Here is a 27,430-nt window from a genome sequence, read left to right on the forward strand (position 1 = left end):
TTTTTTATACAATCTTAAAACGTCTCCAAAACATCCGATTTTTACCAGAATTTCGACAACCGAGCGTTAAGCGTCCTAAGCGATCGCAAAAACCAAACACAAAATTAAAATCGAAGTTAAAACGAACTCGTAATGTCGACCGAAGCAAAAATACTCCAATTCTCCACATGAATTTACAGAATTATGTTTGACCTCACTGTGACCTTGACCTTTGACAGATTTTGACCAAAATCTAATCAGCGCTAGCCATCACCCTCCCGAATCACGTGGTGTAATTTGACATTGGTAGCTTCTTCCGTTCAAGTTATCGTGCCTACAAACAAACAAACACACAAACAAACAAACACAAACAGAGGACGGAAGTCATCAATATACTTACGAAATCTTTAGATGTCGTAAGTAACAAAACAAGCAGTCATAGACTAGTACTTACAAAATCGTCAACTTGACCTCTGACCTTTGTCTAATAAAATCTGTCTCTCAAGAAGGTAGCGATGCAAACCAGAAGTTTCTACGATGATTCTGTACAAAACCATAAAAAAATCTAATGTTTGACCTCTCTGTGACCTTTGACCGATTTTGACCAAAATCTAATCAGCGCTAGCCATCACCCTCCCGAATCACGTGGTGTAATTTGACATTGGTAGCTTCTTCCGTTCAAGTTATCGTGCCTACAAACAAACACACAAACAAACAAACACAAACAGAGGACGGAAGTCATCAATATACTTACGAAATCTTTAGATGTCGTAAGTAACAAAACAAGCAGTCATAGACTAGTACTTACAAAATCGTCAACTTGACCTCTGACCTTTGTCTAATAAAATCTGTCTCTCAAGAAGGTAGCGACGCAAACCAGAAGTTTCTACGATGATTCTGTACAAAACCATAAAAAATCTAATGTTTGACCTCTCTGTGACCTTTGACCGATTTTGACCAAAATCTAATCAGCGCTAGCAATCACCCTCCTGAATCACGTGGTGTAATTTGACATTGGTAGCTTCTTCCGTTCTCAAGTTATCGTGCCTACAAACAAACACACAAATACACAAACAGAGGACGGAAGTCATCAATATACTTATGAAATCTAAAGATTTCGTAAGTAAAACCACTTTCTGTTCAATGCAGAGCAAGTTAACCCAGTCTGTAATTCCTACCATGGACTCAATAGCTGGTTCTGCTCAAATAGCTCAAACAGAACACGTTCCAGCAGATGATAAACCACAGCAATGCGATTACAGTTGAAGTTCGTTCTTCGCAAACAGCCATTTATGAATCTTAATAAAAATAAAAATCGGCTTCTCCAAAATTATACTTGCACTCTGCAGAAATGCACCCCAAATCACAACTCATCTGCGTAAACCACTGAACAAGCTCATGATTATAAAAGTTTGAAATTAGGAACAAGAAAAAGAGAAATCAGATGTTGCAGACACTCGCCAGGACATTCAATATGTGTCGTCTTGTAGAGTACTCAGAAAAAATTAAACAGTTGGTGTCTTCAGGCTATCGTGATTATCGTTTTGAGTGGAGTTTGTGAACTGGTGTCTTACATAATTAATCACACACACAACTAGAACTGCCACTTTATAACTGCTGGCAGTGATGACCGGGTCCCAAGCCGTTCAGCTTTGATCGGACAGCTGACTCTGACACACGACCATTATTATTCAACTTGATTCAGAATGACATTTAAAAAAAACATTCAATTCAAATTAAATGGAAGACCAAATCAGTGCAGCATTGGAGTCATCAGAAGGAACCCAAATAAGCAAAAAGCAAAGATGGAGGCAGTGTCATCAGGACGCACCTGGATAGCATTCGGATTTCAGCTGCTACTCCTCCACACACAAACCCATCCAGGTGCAGTCAGGTGAGCCTTATTCAAAAAAATAAATAAATAAAATTTAAAAAAAGAACCCAGATTCAAAAATTTTTTTTATGGCTGTCAGACACGTGGAACATGTCTTTCATGTCCAGACAAATCTCACACTCTCACTATGTCTCTTCGAAAGGACCGTTTACAAAACCCCCCCATCCACTTTCTCAACAATCCTCTGGAAGAAGTCTTTTCTTTCAAGCTTCTAGGTCTCACTATCTGCCATGACCTTTCCTGGGAAAGTCACATTTCCAACCTCGCCTCAAAAGCCAGTCGCCGACTGGGAATCCTCCGTCGTGCTAAGTCCTTCCTCGGCCCTCTTGAGCTCCTGACCACTTACAAAGCTTTTGTCCGTAGCCTGATGGAGTACTGCTCTCCCCTCTGGGCTGGTGCTCCTGCCTCCCACCTTTCTCGGCTTCACGCTGTCGAAACCAGGGCATTTAAGATCATCGGCATCTCCCGCAATGAAGCTGAGTCTTTGGGCCTCTCACTCAATCACCGCAGGTTGGTCGGTGGTCTTTCTGTCTTCTACCGACTCCTCTCCAGCCTTGCCCCCCTGCTCTCTCTGCGATTTGTCCCCACCACATTTCCACAGGGCGCTCAAGATCCGCCAACAACCCCCTTCTGGTAAAACTACCAAAATCACGAATCACTGCTCATCTTCACTCTTTCATTCCTCTTTTTTCCCGCCTTTGGAATAAACTTCCTCACTCTATTCTTTCCCATTCTTCCCTCCAGGCTTTCAAAACAGCTGTTCACCACCACCTCTTATCTTCCCCCATCCAAATCCTCGATCTTTTCTACCCCCGATAATCCACCCAAGCCCACTTCCTTCATTCCTCCTACTTTCCTTCCTGAAAGTCCCTGAAATGTCCATCTTCTCTTCGCCATGTTCCCCGTCCCATCCCCATCCCTCTCCCTTCCACAGTTCACCTAATGTGTCTGTTCCCCACTGTTTTGTCCCTTCCACTCCCGCCCCTCTTGTCTCATGCCTCCTTGCTGTGAGTTGTGTGTTAGCTCTCATACGAGCCTCGACCAAGGTATACAAAAAAAAAAAAAAAAAAAAAAAAAAGACCATGTGTCCAATCAGGTTGAAATTTAAAAACATGCATCATAATTTAAAACATATACCTACGAGATCATAATTGTGAAGTTTCACATCGATCGTCGAAGCGGTTCAAGAGAAATAATTTTTTAAAAGATTTTTGTTCAGTCCAATATGGCTGCTAGATCATGTGACCTATCAATTATTCATGAACAGCCTGGTATCCCCAAAGGCTGGGGAACGTTTGCGAAATTTCCCCTCAATCTGTCCAGCCATTCTGGAGAAGAAGATTTTTAAAGCTTTAATGGTAAATCCAATATGGCTGCCAAACCATGTGACCTATGATGTCATAGGATAGGAATGTTTTGTTCCTCATGGATAGGAAGTCATACCTGAAAAGTTTCACCACAATCTGTTCAGCCATTTTGGAAAAGGTTTTTGGAGGTAAATATTTATTTATTTTGATATGATTGCCAAACGACGTGACCAATGAAGTCATCAATGGTTTTTTTTTTTTTTCTGTCGACCAATTTATCCTTAGATGACCCTGAAAATTTTTCATACTGATTGGATGGAGCGTTCTACGTATGCAATTATGATGTCATAACAAAGACATCTTTTTTCCTTGGTGCGGTTTCGGAGACACAGAGGTCCAAAGTTTTTCCTTTTCAAAATCGTTTTTTCTAACATGGCTTCCACACCACATGACCTACGACATAATTACCAGTAAACATTCTGCACGAGTATCATCCCATCCCAGTATCATCCCATCATCCCACCATCCCATGGTGAAAATTTTGTGTCAATCCGACAATCGGTTGCAGAGAAAAACCAGACTCACGTTCTGTGCGGACAAACAGACAAACAATCGGACCCAAATGCAATACCCTCTCCTTCGGCGAGGTTAATGAGGCAACAGCAATGGCCTTTATTCACACAACTTTCCCATTGGTCCTGATACAACATATGGATGTTCTTCACGGTTTACGTGCAGTGTGACGTCATGATCAAATTCGCTACAAACAACAACTAAAATTAAGTGAACAAAAGGACCTCTCTACTTTTCCAACAACGAATATTTCTTTAACGGCCCAAATGAATACCACCTTCTTGTAAGGTCAGCCCGGGAAGGTTTTTGGCCGAAGGAGTTCCTCATCCAGCTGTCCATGGCTAACATTTGACTGAAGGTAACTTGGGTAAGAATTTTCAATTTGTTCAGGGTGCCGGGGATAACTCATGGCCCACCCTTCAGGAAAGACAATGGGGCCTTTAACGTTGATCAACTCATGGTAGCAGACGGGACACCCAAAGTAATGGCCACCCGAGGGATGGTGCGCTTTGTGATACAACGCTCTCCTGTGAAGCACCAATTAGAGAGTTTATATACTTACGTCAGGAATCAAATCAAGGTTGGACAGCTTAAAAGGTGAGCACGCCCCCTGTGCAAAAAAAATTAATAATCAATTGTTGGAGTAAAGTTCTTCAAACGACCAACTTAAAATCTGAGCATTATCATTGGCAGTAGGATATGATAAAGCGTCACGTTGCAGGTTTGTCCCATTACCCACAACAAAAACGGCAAAACATTTCTGAGGAAAAGGACGCGAAGTAAATTTGGCGTCGTCCTCCAAGAGATGTTCAAAAAGTCCTCGAAACGATGACCACGATAGCCTGAAGACACCAAGTATTAAATTTTGCAAAGAGTACCGTACAAGACAAGTCGATACAATTAGCAAGAAAAATATTTATTTTCCGATTAGCGAGAAAACTACAGCTAGCAAACATGACAGCCAGTTTAACGCCCATCCAGGGACGGCACACACATTGATCAATCACCCTGCCTGTAAAACAGCAGGATGACAGTTTATAGCTGGCTCGGGATTCGAACCCAGGCAAGACAGGCTAGACAGGCTAGACATCCTGCCAGCCCCACGAATCATAAGCTCTTACATACAGTATTTAAAAAGTCACTGACGTTGCTTGGCCTATTTGTCGTTCCGAGAATATTTTGAACACCCAATGAAGGTGCTCTCTTCCTCGGGGTTGGGCTCTGACTGCAAAAGTCTGCACGAGCTGTAATATTTTGCCTTTTTAGCTGCCCTTGTACATGTGTCCAGGTACCCATCTGCAAGCTCACAATCTCAAACTCTCGTCTTAATGCAAAGGCCGACTCAAAAAGACAGCATCAGATTGAATTTCCACCACACACACACAAGCCAGGGAAAGAATGACGGTGCCATGATGAGATCAACTGGCTATTCAATTGCATCTTTACACAAGCAAGTTGAAAATTTTGAACAAGTTCAGGCAAGCTTGCTGTTGTCACAACAGTCATACCTGTGCAGAAACATAGTACTATCAGAGTGACAGATATCAAGAGAGGTCAGCACCACAAAGTATAAAAAACAATAAAATGGACCCATGTACCCTTCACAGAGTATTGGTTCTGCCAAAGTTTCTTGGCAATGGTTATACTAGGTGGTTTGCCATTGCCTTCCCAGCATCGTTTGTCCTTGCTCTATCCCTTGAACCCATGTAAAGGTACAATGGTGTCTACAAACGTATTTATGCATCATTCAATGTGTTTATACACAAGGTCTACCATTTGAGGCTTACATGAAGGAACAAATATATCACGCTTTCTAGTCTCCATGGGATATTGATCCAGGTCTTCTGAAGATCACAACATCGGTGGTCCTGAAACAATGTACCACCATCGTGCGACGCATGTTCACCCAGGACCGGCAGATGCCTTTCCAGCACAAAGATTTAGGGGCATTTTGTCCTCACCCAAGCGAGCAACGTTCCCCATCAATATCGAGGGTGAGACCCAGCCGTATTGCACGTCAATCTCACATCATCAAGATCGAAAAGGAAAAAAAGGAGTATTCTCATCAGAGAACAATGTATGGAAGAACGAAAAACACTCAACTGACCACAAATACATGAAAAATATCTCAACAACCATGTCAGTCACACATATGACTCCAAGATAGTCATTGACATGAAAGGTTGAAACCATTTGTCAGAATTCTACCCTAAAGGCATATCGATGCACTGAAAAAGTAATAGCCTCGGGGTTTTAATGTTTTGAAAAGTTTTTGTACATCTTGAGCCACTTACTTTTATATTCATCATTAAATACCTTCATACTTTTGTTTTTATATTAATTTATATATATATATATACACATACAGAGCAAGATGGAGAGGTGGGTGCAGAGAGGGGGGGACAGAGAGGGGGGGACAGAGAGGGGGGACAGAGAGGGGGGACAGAGAGGGGGGGGGACAGAGAGGGGGGACAGAGAGGAGGGGGACAGAGAGGGGGGACAGAGAGGGGGGACAGAGAGAGGGGGGACAGAGAGGGGGGGACAGAGAGGGGGACAGAGAGGGGGGACAGAGAGGGGGGACAGAGAGGGGGGGGACAGAGAGGGGGGACAGAGAGGGGGGACAGAGAGGGGGGGACAGAGAGGGGGGACAGAGAGGGGGGGACAGAGAGGGGGGACAGAGAGGGGGGACAGAGAGGGGGGGACAGAGAGGGGGACAGAGAGGGGGGGACAGAGAGGGGGGACAGAGAGGGGGGGGGACAGAGAGGGGGGGGACAGAGAGGGGGGACAGAGAGGGGGGACAGAGAGGGGGGGACAGAGAGGGGGGGGACAGAGAGGGGGGGGGACAGAGAGGGGGGACAGAGAGGGGGGACAGAGAGGGGGGGGACAGAGAGGGGGGACAGAGAGGGGGGACAGAGAGGGGGACAGAGAGGGGGGACAGAGAGGGGGGACAGAGAGGGGGGGACAGAGAGGGGGGACAGAGAGGGGGGACAGAGAGGGGGGACAGAGAGGGGGGACAGAGAGGGGGGGGACAGAGAGGGGGGGACAGAGAGGGGGGACAGAGAGGGGGGACAGAGAGGGGGGGGACAGAGAGGGGGGGGGGACAGAGAGGGGGGGACAGAGAGGGGGGGGACAGAGAGGGGGGGACAGAGAGGGGGGGACAGAGAGGGGGGACAGAGAGGGGGGACAGAGAGGGGGGACAGAGAGGGGGACAGAGAGGGGGGACAGAGAGGGGGGGACAGAGAGGGGGGGACAGAGAGGGGGGACAGAGAGGGGGACAGAGAGAGGGGGGACAGAGAGGGGGGGACAGAGAGGGGGGACAGAGAGGGGGGGACAGAGAGGGGGGACAGAGAGGGGGGACAGAGAGGGGGACAGAGAGGGGGGACAGAGAGGGGGGGACAGAGAGGGGGGGACAGAGAGGGGGGACAGAGAGGGGGACAGAGAGGGGGGACAGAGAGGGGGACAGAGAGGGGGGGGACAGAGAGGGGGGGGGACAGAGAGGGGGACAGAGAGGGGGGACAGAGAGGGGGGGACAGAGAGGGGGGGACAGAGAGGGGGGACAGAGAGGGGGGACAGAGAGGGGGGACAGAGAGGGGGGGACAGAGAGGGGGACAGAGAGGGGGGACAGAGAGGGGGGACAGAGAGGGGGGACAGAGAGGGGGGACAGAGAGGGGGGACAGAGAGGGGGGGACAGAGAGGGGGGACAGAGAGGGGGGACAGAGAGGGGGGACAGAGAGGGGGGACAGAGAGGGGGGACAGAGAGGGGGGACAGAGAGGGGGACAGAGAGGGGGGGACAGAGAGGGGGGACAGAGAGGGGGGGGACAGAGAGGGGGGACAGAGAGGGGGGGACAGAGAGGGGGGACAGAGAGGGGGGACAGAGAGGGGGGACAGAGAGGGGGGGACAGAGAGGGGGACAGAGAGACAGAGGGGACAGAGAGGGGGGGACAGAGAGGGGGGGACAGAGAGGGGGACAGAGAGGGGGGACAGAGAGGGGGGACAGAGAGGGGGGACAGAGAGGGGGGGACAGAGAGGGGGGACAGAGAGGGGGGGACAGAGAGGGGGGGACAGAGAGGGGGGACAGAGAGGGGGGACAGAGAGAGGGGGACAGAGAGGGGGGACAGAGAGGGGGGACAGAGAGGGGGGGACAGAGAGGGGGGACAGAGAGGGGGGACAGAGAGTGGGGGACAGAGAGGGGGGACAGAGAGGGGGGACAGAGAGGGGGGGACAGAGAGGGGGGACAGAGAGGGGGGACAGAGAGGTGGGGAAAGAGAAGGGGGACAGAGAGGGGGGACAGAGAGGGGGACAGAGAGGGGGGACAGAGAGGGGGGACAGAGAGGGGGGGACAGAGAGGGGGGGACAGAGAGGGGGACAGAGAGGGGGGACAGAGAGGGGGGACAGAGAGGGGGACAGAGAGGGGGGACAGAGAGGGGGGACAGAGAGGGGGACAGAGAGGGGGGGACAGAGAGGGGGGGGGGGACAGAGAGGGGGGGACAGAGAGGGGGGACAGAGAGGGGGGGACAGAGAGGGGGGACAGAGAGGGGGGACAGAGAGGGGGACAGAGAGGGGGGACAGAGAGGGGGGACAGAGAGGGGGGGACAGAGAGGGGGGACAGAGAGGGGGGACAGAGAGGGGGGACAGAGAGGGGGGACAGAGAGGGGGGGACAGAGAGGGGGGGACAGAGAGGGGGGACAGAGAGGGGGGACAGAGAGGGGGGGGGACAGAGAGGGGGGACAGAGAGGGGGGGACAGAGAGGGGGGACAGAGAGGGGGGGACAGAGAGGGGGGACAGAGAGGGGGGACAGAGAGGGGGGACAGAGAGGGGGGACAGAGAGGGGGGGACAGAGAGGGGGGACAGAGAGGGGGGACAGAGAGGGGGACAGAGAGGGGGACAGAGAGGGGGGACAGAGAGGGGGGACAGAGAGGGGGGACAGAGAGGGGGGACAGAGAGGGGGGACAGAGAGGGGGGGACAGAGAGGGGGGGACAGAGAGGGGGGACAGAGAGGGGGGACAGAGAGGGGGGACAGAGAGGGGGGACAGAGAGGGGGGGACAGAGAGGGGGGACAGAGAGGGGGGACAGAGAGGGGGGGACAGAGAGGGGGGACAGAGAGGGGGGACAGAGAGGGGGGACAGAGAGGGGGACAGAGAGGGGGACAGAGAGGGGGGACAGAGAGGGGGGGGGGACAGAGAGGGGGACAGAGAGGGGGGACAGAGAGGGGGACAGAGAGGGGGACAGAGAGGGGGGGACAGAGAGGGGGGACAGAGAGGGGGGACAGAGAGGGGGGACAGAGAGGGGGGGACAGAGAGGGGACAGAGAGGGGGGACAGAGAGGGGGGGGACAGAGAGGGGGGACAGAGAGGGGGACAGAGAGGGGGGACAGAGAGGGGGGGACAGAGAGGGGGGGACAGAGAGAGGGGGACAGAGAGGGGGGGGACAGAGAGGGGGGGGACAGAGAGGGGGGACAGAGAGGGGGACAGAGAGGGGGGGACAGAGAGGGGGGACAGAGAGGGGGGACAGAGAGGGGGGGGACAGAGAGGGGGGGACAGAGAGGGGGACAGAGAGGGGGGACAGAGAGGGGGGGGACAGAGAGGGGGGGACAGAGAGGGGGGGACAGAGAGGGGGGGGACAGAGAGGGGGGGGGACAGAGAGGGGGGACAGAGAGGGGGACAGAGAGGGGGGGACAGAGAGGGGGGACAGAGAGGGGGGGACAGAGAGGGGGGACAGAGAGGGGGGACAGAGGGGGGGACAGAGAGGGGGGGGACAGAGAGGGGGGGATTTTTATTTTTTTTAAAAGACTAATTCGTCTGCACGGTCGACGGGTATGCCTCCGATCTCCCGCACAATCACTTGAGTGTTGACATATTTGACCCTTGACCTTTATCATATCTGGCCCAAATATAATCAGTTAATTGCCCCATCTAACTTTACCTTTGTACCAAGTTTGATGAAATTCTGTCCAATATTTGCGTTAGGGTGTAAACAGTAAAATTTCAGTTTGACCTTGACCTTTGACCTTTATCACATCTGGCCCAAAATCTAATCACTCAATTGCCCTGTCTTACTTTACCTTTTACCAAGTTTGATGAAATTCTACAATTTGCTTCTTGAGTTATCGCGTAAACGAAAATCCAGATGGAGGAACGGACGGACAACCCGGAAACATAATGCCTCCGGCACCCTTGGTGAAGAGGCATAATGAAAAGGAAAATAAGAAGCAAGAGGAATAGGCCAAATCATGTATGTGCAACATCCACACCCCGAACCCAAAATCAATCACCTGATATACAAGCACCCTCACCTTGCAAGACACAAACTCCACCCATACCACAAACACATTCCAATGCAACATCAACTTAATGAGAGAGAAGGTGAACAGCGGGAGGACGGAAGGGGTGAAGACATGTACATCGCGGACAAATAAACAAAAAAGGACCGACAATCACAAAAGATAGTGATTAAAATAAAATAAAATTGGGTATTTCTTGAAGGGTGGAGAAAAAAACAAATTTAGTTGTGGTTCCATTCACAAAGGTAGCAAGTATACCGATGGTTGACGACAACCACAAGCTGAGAGAATCAATATCTAAAGACACCAAATCAGGACAACCTGCACACACCCACAGCTCTGTAAATTCAATTCCGGTCTACCTTGCATTTCTCAGCACCTCCACCATTCCATTCAAAACCCCTCTATTCCCAGGAATTCCAAGGAAAACCTTCCCAGGAAAACGGTGCTGTACATTATTTAAATCACGCGTGAAATACCCCCTTCGTGCCAGTGTCAAAACTCTCATTATATTTACTCGAAGGCGATGCCTGATAGGCCAGTCACGATCCATCCTGAGAGGAAAACAGACTTTTCGGGATCTATTTTATCAGTCCTGTGAATAAACCGATTAAAAAAAAAAAATTAATCTCTTTCTTGTGGTTAAAGGTCACCTGCAATGCAGGAACACGTTTTGGGGATCCAGAAGAGTCTGCAAATTGAAATGGAAAAATGAGAGAGCAAGAAAGAGGAAGAGAAAACAGATGTGATGTGAGTAATTCCTTCAGCTGACCGACTGCCAAATTTGATGACCGTTTCATTCCGTTGAAGGCTACAATCACTCTGAACAGTAGTGTTCAAAGTAGTGCCCGAAGGTTACCCAAATAAATGGAAAAACACACACATTAGAAGTAAAGAAGCAATCCCTACTAAACGTCAGGTGCAAAGATCACAAAAACAGTTCCAGGACATCTGACTGATGTTTTGATGCAACTCTGGTCAACCATGTTTCGGTGATTTTGATCGCCTCGAAGCGATTCGTTTGCACAACTGATTTCTACATGGTACTGCAAGTCAATCTTCCACACTGGGTTTTCTCCAAATAAGTACAAAATGGTTCCTTCAGTGCGGCACAACATTAAAACTCCCGTCGTTGAAGTGCACATAATAATATCACAAGTTCGATCGAACGACTTCGCGTTTGAGCAGTCCAGCCTGAGTTCGAATCTCAATCGAGCTCGTCACCCTGGCATTTCGCATTCGGCACGAGACATCACTGCGTGCAGGCGACGGGAAAAACGTTCAGCCAGAGGACCCGTAATCCCGCATGCAAGCACTGGTTCTTAGATCCCATCATGTCTTTCGTGAATAGTGGACGAGTTATCACCGTGACCTGAAATAAATTACAAATTCCTGCCATCTTCACTCGAACGTCAGAATTGGCCAGCTGGTTCTTGAAAGACGTGGCGCAAAAACGTTTACCGGCCGACCCCACAATACAGTGGGAATAATTGGGGCCTTTACATTAAAAGTAGTAAAGGTAGTTGATTAACCATTCACAAAGTGTATCAAAAATACAATAATAAAATAGTCATTCTGGAATGGCACAACGAACACAATGACATGAAGAAACACAATCGAGTGCACAAATGGCAGTGACATTTGAAATTGCGCATTTTGGATTCTTAGCAGGCAAGGCTGAAGTGCCCAATGCTTGGCTACACTTGCCAAACTAGTCTTAAACGATTACAACCGGAACTCTCTGGTCAAATCCAATGACACCACAATGAAATAACATAATCATCAATATTAAAATAAACCAATGTCACCCCCAAATGACCAGTATCTTGCCAAAATGTGAACATGAGTGACTTATTTATTCGATTAAAGTTACTCAAAAAATAAGGGTTTCGTCGACCTTGATGCTTGACCTTTTTGTGACCTTGACCTTTGACCTTTATATTTTCGTACGGTAAATGGTATCTCTCCAGGACCGTTGTACATGAAATAGAGATTCTGATGAGAACTGAGGAAATAAAATTTTCATGAAAAATCCGTTTTTTCGTCATGACGTCATCAAATGACGTCATAGCCTCAAACATTTAACAGATCTGGAAAGCACTTATCAAGCGCTTTCATATGAGGTATTACTCGATATGGTATCTAAGATTTCAAAATTTGACCTTGGGGTCAAAAAATTGACCTCCAGCGCAAACCATGAAGGTCAAGGCCCATCGCCACCAAAAATTAATCAGCTGAGCACCAGACCATGAACTATATTCCCATGAAGTTTGAAGACGATCCGATCAAACTTACTCAAAAATAAGGGTTTCGTCGACTCCCCTGATTTGCGACAGTGACCTTGACCTTTGACCTTGAAAGTTTTATGTGCTGAAAGGGACCTCTATAGGACTCTGATATGCGAAGTTACAAAAATTTCCAATGATAACTGTGCTCTGCAGAGTGATCGATACGTGATTACAGACAAACAACAACAAAAAAAAAAACATACAAGCTGACTAACATATCTTGCAAAAACTTCGTTTTGGCAAGATAATAATTCTTACATTATTATCAAGACAAATCTACAAGTCATCAAACACTTTACAATTCAGCAACCAACATACACACACATGTATGTACGTACACAAATCACATGTGCAATGAGTTCATTTCCTGTCTTTTCTATACTCATTGAGCAATCTCCCTTTGTCAAATCAACAAGGTGAAAAATAATATTAATAATAAGAATAATAACAATAATAAGAATAAAAAACCTCTTCAATGTCCGAAAGAAAATGAATTTAAACTCGTCATACCATTACTTGAAAAATGAACCTCTTCTCTCCCCGACGCCAAAAACTAGTTTCGCACAACGCCTGACGGTTTCCCCGGCCTCGGGCCACCGCCTGACGGTCTCCCCGGCCTCGGGCCACCGCCTGACGGTCTCCCCGGCCTCGGGCCACCGCCTGACGGTCTCCCCGGCCTCGGGCCACCGCCTGACGGTCTCCCCGGCCTCGGGCCACCGCCTGACGGTCTCCCCGCCCTCGGGCCACCGCCTGACGGTCTCCCCGCCCTCGGGCCACCGCCTGACGGTCTCCCCGGCCTCGGGCCACCGCCTGACGGTCTCCCCGGCCTCGGGCCACCGCCTGACGGTCTCCCCGGCCTCGGGCCACCGCCTGACGGTCTCCCCGGCCTCGGGCCACCGCCTGACGGTCTCCCCGGCCTCGGGCCACCGCCTGACGGTCTCCCCGCCCTCGGGCCACCGCCTGACGGTCTGCCCGCCCTCGGGCCACCGCCTGACGGTCTCCCCGCCCTCGGCCCACCGCCTGACGGTCTCCCCGCCCTCGGCCCACCGCCTGACGGTCTCCCCGCCCTCGGCCCACCGCCTGACGGTCTCCCCGCCCTCGGGCCACCGCCTGACGGTCTCCCCGCCCTCGGGCCACCGCCTGACGGTCTGCCCGCCCTCGGGCCACCGCCTGACGGTCTGCCCGCCCTCGGGCCACCGCCTGACGGTCTCCCCGCCCTCGGCCCACCGCCTGACGGTCTCCCCGCCCTCGGCCCACCGCCTGACGGTTTCCCCGCCCTCGGGCCACCGCCTGACGGTTTCCCCGCCCTCGGGCCACCGCCTGACGGTTTCCCCGCCCTCGGGCCACCGCCTGACGGTTTCCCCGCCCTCGAGCCATGCCTACCAATTTCCTCATAAAGATGCCACCACCAACCAATTTCAGTCATTCGCCCATCACCAAATAATCTTTCTGTCCTCAGCTTCTCAATTATTCCATCCATGGGCCACCACCTACCATATGTCTAGTTATAGGCCCATCACCTCCCATTTTGCCCGGCCACTTGCCAATTTTCCGGCTCCCATTCAACCCTGTTTTATTGTCATCGGCCCACCACCTACCAATCACGATCCCTTACCAATCCCCAAAATTACAACTTATTTTCAGAGGTTACCAATCCCCACCTCAAATCACCAGCTGCCAAGTCGCACCTCTTCCCAGAAAAATCAAATTCCCACTGCCCAATTATCCCTACCTCTTCCCAACTATTGCAAATTTCCAATGCCCTCTCATCTCCACCTCCTCCCACGATTTGCTAAGTGACACGCTCCACACACCCTCCCCATTTTTAACCAGCTACCGACCCCCCTCTTCTCACGGGCAACCGACCCCCCTCTTCTCATGGGCTACCGACCCCCACCTCTTCTCACGGGCTACCGACCCCCACCTCTTCTCACGGGCGACAGACCCCCCACCTCTTCTCACAGGCTACCGACCCCCAGCTCGTCTCCCTGGCGACCGACCCCCACCTCTTCTCCCTGGCGACCGCAACCCACCTCTTCTCCCTGGCTACCGACCCGCACCTCTTCCTCCTGGCAACCGAAACCCACCTCTTCTCCCTGGCGACCGACCCCCACCTCTTCTCCCTGGCGACCGCAACCCACCTCTTCTCCCTGGCTACCGACCCGCACCTCTTCCTCCTGGCAACCGAAACCCACCTCTTCTCCCTGGCTACCGACCCGCACCTCTTCTCCCTGGCGACCGACCCCCACCTCTTCTCCCTGGCGACCGACCCCCACCTCTTCTCCCTGGCGACCGACCCCCACCTCTTCTCCCTAATGACCGACCCCCACCTCTTCTCCCTAATGACCGACCCCCACCTCTTCTCACGGGCGACGGACCCCCACCTCTTCTCACGGGCTACCGACCCGCACCTCTTCTCACGGGCTACCGACCCCCACCTCTTCTCACGGGCTACCGACCCGCACCTCTTCTCACGGGCTACCGACCCCCACCTCTTCTCACGAGCTCCTGATCCCCATCTCTTCTCACGAGCTCCTGATCCCCACCTCTTCCGATCTAACAATTCCTCCCACCTCTTCCTTCACCTCAGTCATTTTCTCACAAACTCCCAAATCCTTCGTTTTCTCCCCCCCCCCTAATCATTTCCATCCCCCAATCTCTCCTCTCCATATATTCCCATTTCTCCTTCCCCCTCTCACCGTCACGGCCGCAGTCACAGAGTCGATCTCATCTTCCCCGAAATCGTCCGACATGGTTGATTCGTGGCTTTCCCCTCTCCCTCTCTCTCTCTCTCTCCCACCTTCCTCCCCTCGGTGTTTTCACCCTTTAGATATCACCGTTACTCAATATCCTCTCCTTTCGGTCGTCTTCACTGTTTCAGATCTTTTTCCTTCGTTCCAAGCGCCCGGCTCAGCGGCCTGTCGGGCGTTCGACCCTACACTTCTTCTTCTTCTTCTTCTTCTTCTTCCTCTTGATAATCAGTTCCCTCTTTTCCTGTGCTCGCATTGCGTTTCTCGACTTGTCGAATTGAAATCGGTGTTTCCACACATTTCACGCGTGAATTGCCTGATTTAAAAGTAGATATAAAGAAGATTTCACAAAAAACGTGAGACGTGCCACGGTGAACGTAAACTTCCACTATACACCGCCCATTCGATCACGTCATCGGCACCGGTTTATCGCTTGATGATCGTGGTATTTTTCACCATTTCCTAACGAAGTAAACCACGCTCAAGTTAACCATTTCATATTCTCGTTTTTATATTTCATCTCGCAGGGACGTTCAAGGACATCGCGTTTTATGCGAAACGATTCCACTTCCGGCGGAAGTAGTTTTGTCGGCTGTCTTTTCTAGTTATCAATTTTAACTTCTTTGTTCTGTTTTTCCTTCCGTTTTCTCTTGTTGTGTTTATTTGTACGTATCGTGTTGCATGAGTTATTTAAAGGTTTAAAAAGAAGTTTTTTGGGGGGTGGGGGAGTTGGAAGCTTTGACCTTGAATTATTTATTTATTTGATTTGAAAGACCATGATCAGGTAGATGGTGACTCAAGAGTAGTTGTGTGCGTTGCTCATGAACATCTAGCCGTCATATTTCAATCGTGGTGGCTTAAAATTCCCATGGCCGTTCAGAGCCACGTCGCCTGCACGAACATCCCTTGATATCCCCGGGTTCCTTTCGAGTGGGCCATGATCATACACCAATGTACCATCAATGGAGAATAACAATGATCTCGTGAGCCCCACCAACATTCTCCTCTGTTATCTACTCTGGTGAGCCTGGTGTTGGCTTAATGGTTAAAGGTGGCTGGCTTATTGAGTTCGAGCCCTAACGTTGAATTAACACCAGGTGAGGTTGACTCGGCCTATCATCCAACTGAGGTCTGTGAAATGAGTCCCGGCTAACTGGTGACGGGGGGAATTGCATCAGCGGCACAGCCGCGCCCCCCAGAAAATGATGCAACAAGCAGCCTTGGATGCGCACGATGGCTACTGCTCTGGTGTAACTATCAAATTTCGCCTGGACGTGCGGTTCATGAAAGACTTGGGAAAAATGGCCCACGCCCACAAGGTAGGAATAATTTGAGCCATTAAAGTAGAAGTCGTAGTCATGGAAGAACAATGTGCGTGCAGGAGATGGGAAAGGAGCGAAATTATTGACTTTATTGCACCTGATCCAATTTCAGAAACGATGCAAAGTTGAGTTCGTACTCGATATGATGGGAGACTTCCGTGGAAGTACGCGAAAAAAAAATAAAAAAAACATAAAACTGAACAGCCTGAAACTGCTTGCAGAGGAGGAAAACTCCAAGGAAGTGCAAAAGTGAAAATTAGGTGTTTGGGTTAATTAAAACACCCCTTTTGGAGATAATTAACGTTCTTGTTTAATTATATCCTTCATCAGGCGATCCTCGGCCAACTCGCTCTCTGGCGTCTGAAGGCGTTTCCTGGGTAACCTCGCTGGGGTCTGAAACCGCCATGTTTTTTTGGCCTGCTCAACCATGCCTTGACTTGGAACAGGCCGCAACGATTTCTTAACGATAAAGTTTATTTTTCACTTTCCTCACTCATATCGAATTCCTGTTCATCACAGCTACAAATCATTGTGTACATTGCTTTTGTAAGTACGATAGTTTTCAAATTGTTAGCTTGGAGCGATTTCATGCAATATTGTTGCGAATCTGGAAGCCATGAGTTCTCAACATACAGGTCCTATAGCTCAGTTATTTCAATAAGTAAATGCGGATAGATAGCTCCCCGTCCCGTGTCTAATGGGTAATTAAATGTTCATGCGCTGTGAAGTTATTTTAATAGTCAGGGTTTTCTTTTGCCTTTACACCACCATCAACTACAACAACACGCCTTCTCCTCACTTCCTCACACCGACGCCATTGTATGCGTGCGTGTCAGCACATACATGGCTGAGCCCATGCAGAATAATGTTCCTCTGCCTGTTTGGTGGGCGGAGTTCAAGGAGGAGCCTCGCGACAGTGAGGAAGGCGGTCCGCATGATGTCACCACGCCCCCGGGCCAATCGACGGACTTGCCGTGCATTTTGACCAGTGACAGGGCGATGAGCGATTCTGCGTGCCAAAACCGTCCAGTGAGGGAGATTGGGGAGGGCGGAGGCGAATCAGCTCGAAGACTACACGAGGTGGACAGGTCCGAGTGCAGGTTCTGGTCTTCAGCTCGCCTTTCACTCTGAGCTGGAGGCTTCAATAAAGGCTGTGGCACCGTGTGTGTGTGTGTGTGTGTGTGTGTGTGTGTGTGTGTGTGTGTGTGTGTGTGTGTGTGTGTGTGTGTCACCAGTCAATTAAGTAGCAACTGTTAAGTGCCTTGTACATAAATTGCTTTGCTTCTATATATTCGTGATAACTCTGCTTCTTGCGTGCTTCCCTCCTTCCCCCATTATAAATAAACCAGTGTGTTAAATGTATCAGTTCGTTGCTGTGTTTTCTTCGATTGGCTTAATGTGACGCATGTTGGAGAATTAGCAAGACCGTTGTTGCCGCCGTAAGGGGACATTTGGACCGACGGATCTCGGTGATTAACCGCTCGGATCGCACACGGTTCGAGCACGCTAGCGGCTCGTTCTGTACAAGTGCCGTCGAGGGTGTGAATACTCGGTAAACTTGCCACGTGGAGCTCTCGGTATTTTCAAGATTGGCAAATAACCCTGTACCACGTGGTGCAATTATTGACGATTCATGGTCCGGTAAGGGACCCGTACTTGTCGGGGTTTTCCGAAAGGTATGATCTAAATTCCGGGTGTTTGGTGGAGCCGACTCTACTGCTCCATCTAGCGGTCATGCTCGCAGCCGATACCCGGCCCGCAACAATATATGATTCGATTTGCAACGACCTACTCTCACGGACTAATTAAAGTATATCATCAACATATTATTTCCGTTTTGAAGATTAGATATCGTCTGGACGAAATAAGTGTCAATCTGTTGTGAAATCTGATAATTTAAAGAAATAACGAGTCATAACTAATCCGATATACCTGTACCTATTTACTTTGAGCAAGCAAGGTTATGTTAACTCCTCCATACATAGACAAGAAAATATGAAATTTCCAAAGCATTAAACTTATCTTTTTCTACTGTTTGGAGAATTATATTAAGTAAACAAAAAAATTTAGGAACATGCCAAAATTAACTCGCTTCATTGAGCTCTATGATTTAATGCATTCACTGCTAGACCCCATGACCTTTCCCCCAGAGGGAATGCCTATCCATAGTGTCTGCCAGATCTATGTCTACATTTCAGATGTTTCGTGATGTGCTCCACGGGAATCAAAGCAAATCTGGTAAAAAACAGAAGTTTCAAAATGAAGTTATAACGTTTGCACGGACATCAAACCAATGTACCACGTGACACATGCACAGACGAGCAGGTAAAATGGCGCATTTTCTGCGATGTATATTTTCACGGGCGATTGAACTTTGTGATGTGTCCAGGGTTGTTCTGCATTGAGCTGCAACTCTTTTGTGTCTGGTCATTTTATTTCATTCATTAATTTCATTAACTGCTGCGTGTGCGATGAAGACCGGCTTTAAAGTTAAATGGATCCTTTATGGTATGCAGCGACAGCCTGGCCAACTGTTCCTTATCAACTATTTGATTGGAGTACTTGCACGAGTGTTTAAGTCGCTTGCCGAGCTCCCATTGTCGACAGTGGCGGGTTTTGTCTCCAGACGTGTCCGTGCGGTGTTTGTCTCCAGGACATGTTTATAGTATGACCGATAGAAAATGGATTTAAGACATTATTTTGTTTCCATCTTCACTGTTAATCTATGCAGAATCATTTTGATAAGACAATATGAATCGTAATTGACGCACCACTGCACGTCTGCCTTCCATTCCTTTCACCTCTCGCTGCCTTCCCTTTCCTCACCCCTTCTCGATCCTCCACCCAACCTCGCTCCCTACTCTCTCCTTTCCCCTCCACCTCTTCACTCTCCCCGCTCTCTCTCCCTCTTCCCCCCTCTTTTTCTACCTTCTCCCTTTCGTATTCCCAAGTGAAGCGACGGGTTGTATTTGCTAGTAGCAGAATAAAACTATGTACCAATTCATAACCATCCCCTGAATGTTGTTTCTCCTGAAATAAATGTTTAAAAATAAGTGTAATTTATCCATCTAAACTATCTTGATTTGAGGAATTTTTTTTCACAACTCTCTATACCATTTGAAGACAATGTTAAAATAGATGAGGATGCCCCCATACTGAACTGTTAAATAGAACCTCCGAGATTCTGAGATAATCCTTTGACCATCTAGTTGGGTATGTCTTATGTCTGATTGAATTGCACTCACTTCTTCATTGGGATCACGCTATCACATCTGGCATTACCCAAATCTGCTCCTTGAATATGCAAGATTAATTTTATAGTGGTGTGCATTTATATTGACTGCATGATATGCAGTGTTTGTTTTACACCAGACGTAACGCTTTAAATTTATACCAAGAAGTTAAATTTTTTGTATCGTCTGACCACAAAACATGTCTTCACATGCCTGCAGTATCATTAAGATGCTTTTTCGCAAACTCCATACCAGCTCTTGGATGTGTCTTTTTTAGTAATGGCTTCTTTCTTACCACCTGTCCATAGAGGCCAGCCTTGTGAAGAGAACAGGATATTGTTGATTGATGAACACTGAACTCCATCTCAGACATCGCACCTTGCAGATCTTTCAAAGTCATTGCTGGATTTACAATGACATCCCAAACCAGTTTCCTGCTTACCCGGCTGATGAGTTTGAATGGGTGACCTGATCTGGGTAGAGTCTGAGTGGTATGGTCCATCTTCCACTTCTTAATGATGGATTTCACTGTGCTCAAAGGGATAATGAGTGACTTTGATAATGTTCTTATAACCCTCTCCTGAACGGTGCTTCTCCACCACTTTATGTCTGACTTCTTTGGAAAGCTCCTTCGTGTTCACATTTACCTTGTTGTTTGACCAATTGAGTTGCACCTTAACACTCCTTAGATAAGTGGGGGGAGCTTAATTTTTAAGTTAAACCACTGATTACATGCAGGTGAAACGAATTACACTTATTTTGTAGCCTTTCAAACAAATAATTTGCTCCTGAAGTGATTTGGGGTTAATTCGGCAAAGAGTTTGAATATTTATACAACTGAGAATCATCAGATTTTCTCTGTTAATTTAACCTGTTCACATTTTATCTGCATTTTTAGCTTTATCACTTTGAAGTAGTTTGTGAAGACTCCTATATCAAGTTTGATTTGAAAGCATCTTGATATTGTTGCGAATCTGGAAGCCATGAGCACACAAACATACAGGTCCTATAGAACAGTTATATCGGTAAGTATGTGTATTAGTTACGGTCCCCGTCCCGTGTCTAATGGGTAATTAAATGTACATGCGCTGCGAAGTTACTTTGATAGTCAGGGTTTTCTTTTATTTTTACACCACCAACATCAACCACAACAGCGCCAGCATCACCCTCACCTTCACCTCGCTTCCTCACGCCGACGCCATGGTGGGCGGAGTTCAAAGAGGAGCCTCGCGGTGGCCCTCGACCAATCAGCATGCTACGGGTGGGGTGGCCGCCGCTCAGCCAATCAGACCCCGCGACATGACGTCACCATGCCCCTGGGCCAATCGACGGACTTGCCGCTCGTTTTGGCGAGTGACAGGGCAACGAGCGATTCTGCGCGCCAAAACCGTCCAGTGAGGGAGAGTGGGGAGGGCGGAGGCGTCCCCCCCGAGACAGGGTGAATAAGGGTGCGGCGCGATCGGACCACAAAAAGAGCTAGAGAGATCCTCCTCGTCAAGAACCGCACGTCAGTTGCGCGCCGTGTCTCTGTCGGTGAAAAAGAGCTTGAGAGATACTCCTCGACAAGAACCGCACATCGGTTGTGCGCCGTATCTCTGTCGGTGAACAAGAGCTAAAGAGATCCTTCCTCCACAAGAACTGCAAGGGTGGCATGCCGTGTCTCTGTCAGTGAACAAGGAGAGAGAAACGGGTGACATGAGTGGAGATCGCGTTCGCCTGACACGAGTGGTTGTCGCGTTCGCCTCACACGCGAAAGGTCTGAGTCCCGCCACCCTGCAGACCACACAAGGTCGACAGGTCCGAGTGCAGGCTCTGGTCTTCAGCTCACCTTTCCCTCAGAGCTGGAGGCCTCAATAAAGGCTGTGGCCACCGGATATTTGGTGTACGTGTGTGTTTGTGGTGCCAGTCTATTAAGTAAAACTGCATAAGTGCTTGTACATAAATTGCTATTCCTTCAGTATTCGGTCAACTCTGCCTTCTTGCGTGCTCCCTTGCCCCATTATAAATAAATACATTTGTTAAATGTATCAGTTCGTTGCTGGGTTTCTTCCATTGGCTTTGCGTGACGCGCGTTGGTGTGTTATAAAGGCTGTTGCCACTGTAAATGTACATTCGGACCGACGGAACTTCGGCAACCGTCCGTTCGGGTTGCACACGGGTCGGGCCTGCTTACGACTCGACTCGTACGAGAGCCGTCGAGGGTGAATTTCCCCAGTAGTTTGGACGACGTGGGTATTTGGGTAAATTGAAATTGGCAATCGACCCTACCCCACGTGGTCGACCGATTGGCGAACTTCGGTCCGAGAAGGGACCCGTCGGCTCTGGAGTTGTCCAGGGTGATGACCTATAAATTCCGGGTGTTCGGTAGAGTCGACCCTACTGCTCCACCCAGTGGTCGTGCTCACAGCCGATACCCAACCCACAACATATTGGTGTCAGGAGTGGGATACGAACCCCTCCGCCTCCATTAACAAAATTTACGGGTTCGAATTCGGGACAAATTGGTGTTCAGGGCAGAATTCGAACCCCTCCGTCTCCACGAAATTCACGGGATTCGGATCAGGGGTGTAGGGAGCAACCCCCCCCTCCCGTGCCCCCCCAAATTGCGAGCATTCTTAAATTCTCTTCCCAATAAGCGACATGGCAAGCCAAGACGAGCTGAAGCAGGTGGGTAGTAGTGTAGAGGAAAACATGGTCCAGGACACCACCGTTCAGGGAGATCTTTCCCAGCAACTGACAGCGCAGCAGTTTATGGAGTCGATGGCAATGCTGAACGAAATGTGGGATGATATATGAGCAATGAACGACAGAATGGATGCGAACAGGCGAGCGAGGGAAAACAAAATGGATGCGAGCGCGCAAAGCATGAAGGGTGAAATGCAGTGTGTGGGGTTGAATCTGCAGGCGGGCATGAAGGGCAAAATGGCGGCACCACGTGGCAGAGTGACCGAACTGACCAAAGGGAGTGCAATTGTGTCGGGGCCGCAATGGACACGGGTGAGGTCGGAGTGACGAGAGACGCCGTCACAGTAAATGGGGAGACGTGTCGGGTGAGACACGAGGGGACGACGGAAGAACCAAAGGAGGTGACGGAAACGGAGAAATTAACATGGACAGAAACACAGGAATTAAATAAAAATTAAAAGAGACAACGGAAATGAAAACAGAGAAACGGGTATCAGAAGAGGTAGAGGATGAAGTAAATGAAACAAAAGACGAGCATACACACATCAAGTTAGTGAGGGACAGTGGGGTTGAGCCGGTGAAATGTTTCGTGACCCGGTGCGAGCAGCAGGATGGCCTCCTTAAGGAACGAGGGGAGACGATATTCCGCCTTGAAGCCAATTGCGACGAGGTGGGTCCGGTCGAGCCGTGTGAGGTAGAGGGGATGAGTGCTGTGAACGGGTACACACGGAGCTTGGGGGGTAAAGAGATCCCGGGACCCCTTGAATCGATTCCCCGATATGAATGTCCCGGTGTGTGTGTTTAAGAGTGTGAGTGGTGCGAGTGTGGCAGAAGGTGAGTACGGTATGAGTAAAATGGCGTGCGTGAGTGCATGCGAGGGATTGAAACGAGGACGGATTCAGACGAGAGATGGGTGTGGCGCTAAATCGGCATTTAGCGAACGGCCCTCGCGCGCGCGTCTTCGTGGAAGGAATCCGGCGCAGAAACGCTCCGCATGGGATTCGACAAGGTTTCGCGGACGGCTAAAATGGTGGCAAGGGTTGTTTGAATTTGGAACACGCAGGTTCCCACGTGGGCACGTGTGCGGGGCATCACGTGCTGCATACCACGTGTTCTGTTAGCGGAATGTGCGGACGGGTTCCCGGGACGATGCGCTCGTGCTAAAGGCCCAGTCACACCTTGACGTTTTAGCCAGCTTATGCTGGAAAATTTTGGAAAATTTGTCTAAAACGCTGGTACACGTCGAATACGTTATGGGTAAGTTTTGATAACATTGAGAGCACGCTGAAAAACACTGCCATACGTCGTTGTACGCTGGCTTTAAACGTTGAACTTTTGGGTTTTCCTCAAATTTTTTCATGCTTTAAATTTTACGACGTATGCCGGCGTATGACTCACACGTTCCGCTACGCTGGCCATAAGCTGTAGGCACGTTATGCGATCGTTGACATACGTTGAAACACGTTACTTGTAAGTTACTCATTAGTCGAAACACGTCGAGGTAATGTTTAGTGTACCCGAAACTTATTTCTAACCTATGAGTAACGTTTTGTAAGCACGCTACACGAACGTTGTTCACACTTTGCAACACATTACTTGAAAGTACTACCACTATTACGACTACTACTACCAACATCGACATCAGTAAATTCTCTCCAACTACTACTACTACTAACATCGACATCACTAAATTCTCTCGAACTACTACTAATAACATCGACATCACTAAATTCTCTCGAACTACTCCTACTACTACTAACATCGACATCATTAAATTCTCTCGAACTACTACTACTACTACTACTAACATCGACATCACTAAATTCTCTCGAACTACTACTGCTACTACTACTACTAATACGAATACTACGACAACTAACATTGACAACACCAAATTCTCTCGAACTACTACTACTACGACCAACATCGACATCACTAAATTCTCTCGAACTACTACTACTACTACTACTACTACTACTACTACTGCTACTGACATTGACATCTACTCAACATGGAGTCTGGAACACCGACGGGTTCCTCTTGTGAAGCCCATTTGTATATACCAAGTCCCCTAAATGCTGCCAATACGCCATTATACGGTAGATGTAAGTTAGAAACGCGTTCAGTAAGTTCTGTGGTCGTCCGGAAGACGTCAATCAAATTCGTCAACATACGCCAATGTGCGTTTGAGATACGTTACACATAGGTTCAAAGCATGCTACTCATAGATTCAAAGCACCTTACTCGTAGGTTAAAAATTAAGTTTCGGGTAAACATTACCTCAACGTGTTTCGACTTATGAGTAACTTACAAGTAACGTGTGGCCGACGTGTGTAAACGATTGCGGAGCGTGCCGAGAACTTATGCCAGCGTATGCGGAACTTGTGAGCCATACGTCGAGTACGTCGTAAAATTTTCAGCATGCTTGAAATTTCACGACGTACTAGACGTACCACATAATATGCCAGCGTACTTCATTGTTTTGCATCGTGCTCCTAACGTATACACAACTTACCCATACCGTATTCGACGTGTCCCAGCATTTTAGACACATTTTTCATAGGTCGGCACACGCTGGCTAAATCGTCAAGGTGTGACTGCGATGTTGACACTTCCAATTTTCAGGTGGTTATGATTTAAATCTGTGTGCAGCAGCTTTTTAACAGAGAACGCCACGAGTTCGTCGGCGATACGTGCAGCGCGCTATGACCAAGTTAAACTATCGTTGGGCATAGGTTGTGAATGCCGACAACAGGCTAAGCATTCGTTGGTATAAGTTATCTATAACACAATGAAACGTTCTGTGCCCATTACTAATATGTTATGCATACAACCAACACGTTATGAATACGACCAAAACTTTAAAAAAAACCTGAAAACTTCAGCGTACGCCAACGTTTTACGTGCATTTTTATACGTTGCCATTCCTGGCTAAAACGTCAAGGTGTGACTGGGCCTTAACCTGCACGGCAAGCCGCGCAGGTTCGGTGTGCGAGTGACATCACCGGGGATCTCGCGGCACGAATGCCGGGGAAACGGCGCACGTTGTTCCGCGTGTGGAATCCCGCGGAAGCGAGCACTTGTTGGGATGTGCAGGGTGACGTCATGGCTGCACAGATCGGCCATCGGAGGGGACGTTGGTATCGCCCAAAGGGACGAACGGGCAAGCCGTAAACCGCCACCATGGCGGTGCAGAAAAAAAAGCCTTGCTTCCAGTACACAGCCCGTTGTTTGGGCATAGGAGCACGAGTTAGCGGGATGGGTCAGTTTAGCTAGACCGGCTTCATGGGGGCATGGGCAGTTCCCCCATGGAGCCCGTGGAATGGGTTAATTAGAGGGATTTTAGGATAGATTTAGAGAATGGATTTTTGGGTTTTTTCTGGAAGACATGGACAGACATGAAATGTGTAGTGGGGACGTAGCTTAGCTATGAAGATTAAAAGGAACGTGCATTAGGATAAGGGACGGCGAGGGAGCACAAGTTAGTTTGGGGAATTTAGTAAGGAGAATGGTAGTGTTGGAGTGTATGAGTGAGTTTAAAAGAAAAATTGAAATGTGCTATGAATGAGTGTGGGACAGCAGGCCCGAGTGTGTGAATGGAGTGAATGCGGAATGCATGGTGCAAATGAATGAGTGGGGGGAGGAGTGATTCCCACCCAAGTGACCCCAGGGTCAGTTTAATTTTAGTTAGTGGGTTAGTCAAATTTACAAAAAGGAGATCGTTTTGTTGTTGGTGTTGAGAGAAGGCACGAAACCCATTTGGAGGGGTGCAGGAGTCCATGGACCAGCTGGGAGCGTGGCTGTTGAAAAGTGAGTATTGGTTAGAGGGCACCCCGGGCACCGGACGAGTCGGCCAGAGTGGGCCAAGGGACCAGGATAGTGTAGTGGGCAAGGGCGACCCGCGGAACGGGACCCGGAGCACCAAAGATGCCACGTGGGCATGGAAGGGGGGCAATGCCAGGAAGGGCAACCCCCCGCGTTCGTAGGGAGCAGGTAGGCTCGGAGACAGCCTCGGGGCCCGGGGGTGCCATAGTTAGAGTTCGACAGAGGGGGAAGCCCTGCCAAGTGAGCCACGCTGCCAAGCCATGAAATTGTGCAAGGGCACGGAAGAAAATTTGAGGGCAGGGCCCAAATTCATAATGGACACCAACACAGGCGACGGGAATCATGGTTGTTTGAACCAATAGTTTAAAGAGACAGGCGTTTTGAAAAGCCCTGGGGCAGTTTAAAAGTAATAAATGCTAGGATAGTTAGGAAATGTACCTCTTCGCACCATCCACCCCTTCACTCTCGGTAGGCCGCTGGACCCACCCTTGGTAGATTGCTGAAATCTGAAGGAGGCCATTCTGAGGCTTTGTTGGGCCTCCAGACAGGACGTGTCTCTTCCTTATTCCCTTCCAAAAATAGGAACGTAGGGGTTGGGAGTAGGCTAGGTTGACAGGATAGGCTAGCCGGACAAAGACGATAAAGGGGATAAGGGAGACGAAGTTATAAGAAAAAAAAAGAAAAGAAAAATATAAAGGGGCCGAATTTGGTTGTTTTGTGTTGCAAATTAAGGGGTGGGTATGGACAGAGACAGACAAAGGCGATAGGTTGGGGGGAGACAGTAGGGTAGGTCCGAGACCGTTTACAGAGTGGCCAGCACCACCGCACTCCCTCCACACAACCTGACGGGACCAGACCAGAGGCCGGCCAGCTTCACATGCCGGCCTGCTCATACTACAGTTCCTGGTCCGCATTTGCCATGCCTTGTTTGCCTGCCTCTGCCATAACCCCATGCCTGCTTGCCCTTGTTGCATTTGCCCCTGTGTCACCAACTCACCATGTGCGCTCGGATCATCTTCCACAGTGTTTACAAGGACTGCCCTGCAGGCAGCCACACCATGAGGACTGCATTGTGCAGCCTGTGCGCCCATCTCTTTTTGTGTTGCATTCATGTCCATCTCCATTCATTACTGCACCAATGACTTTGACTTTTTCTCTCCACAGGTCACATTTCCTGGGCCATGGTTAGTGTAAATAGATATGTTAAGGTTGTAAATAAGTTCTTTGACCCACCTGCATGTTTGTTGTTGCGCCGGCATTGTAGTTAAGTCGTCTGTGTGAGTCTGTTAGGTAG

General features: G+C 49.2%; 1 protein-coding gene across 4 annotated transcripts in view; it reads right to left on the reverse strand.

Moving 5' to 3' along the window:
* Positions 1-15,295, reverse strand: part of LOC147017934 (ankyrin repeat domain-containing protein 17-like) — a 208,348-nt gene extending 193,053 nt beyond the window's left edge. For 3 of the 4 annotated variants that reach the window (XM_085897030.1, XM_085897029.1, XM_085897028.1), the window contains exon 1: positions 15,021-15,283. Coding sequence is in view for 1 of the 4 variants with exons in the window: in XM_085897031.1 (XP_085753157.1) it covers positions 15,021-15,074 (54 nt within the window). In the remaining 3 variants the exon portion in view is untranslated. Of the gene's footprint in view, positions 1-15,020 lie in introns of all 4 variants that reach the window. The other variant, XM_085897031.1, reaches the window with a different exon arrangement.
* Between the last annotated feature and the right edge of the window lie 12,135 nt (positions 15,296-27,430).

Source organism: Eptatretus burgeri, chromosome 10 (genome assembly GCF_056783735.1).
Source record: "Eptatretus burgeri isolate ZD-2024b chromosome 10, Ebu_testis_v1, whole genome shotgun sequence".
Lineage (NCBI taxonomy): Eukaryota > Metazoa > Chordata > Myxini > Myxiniformes > Myxinidae > Eptatretus > Eptatretus burgeri.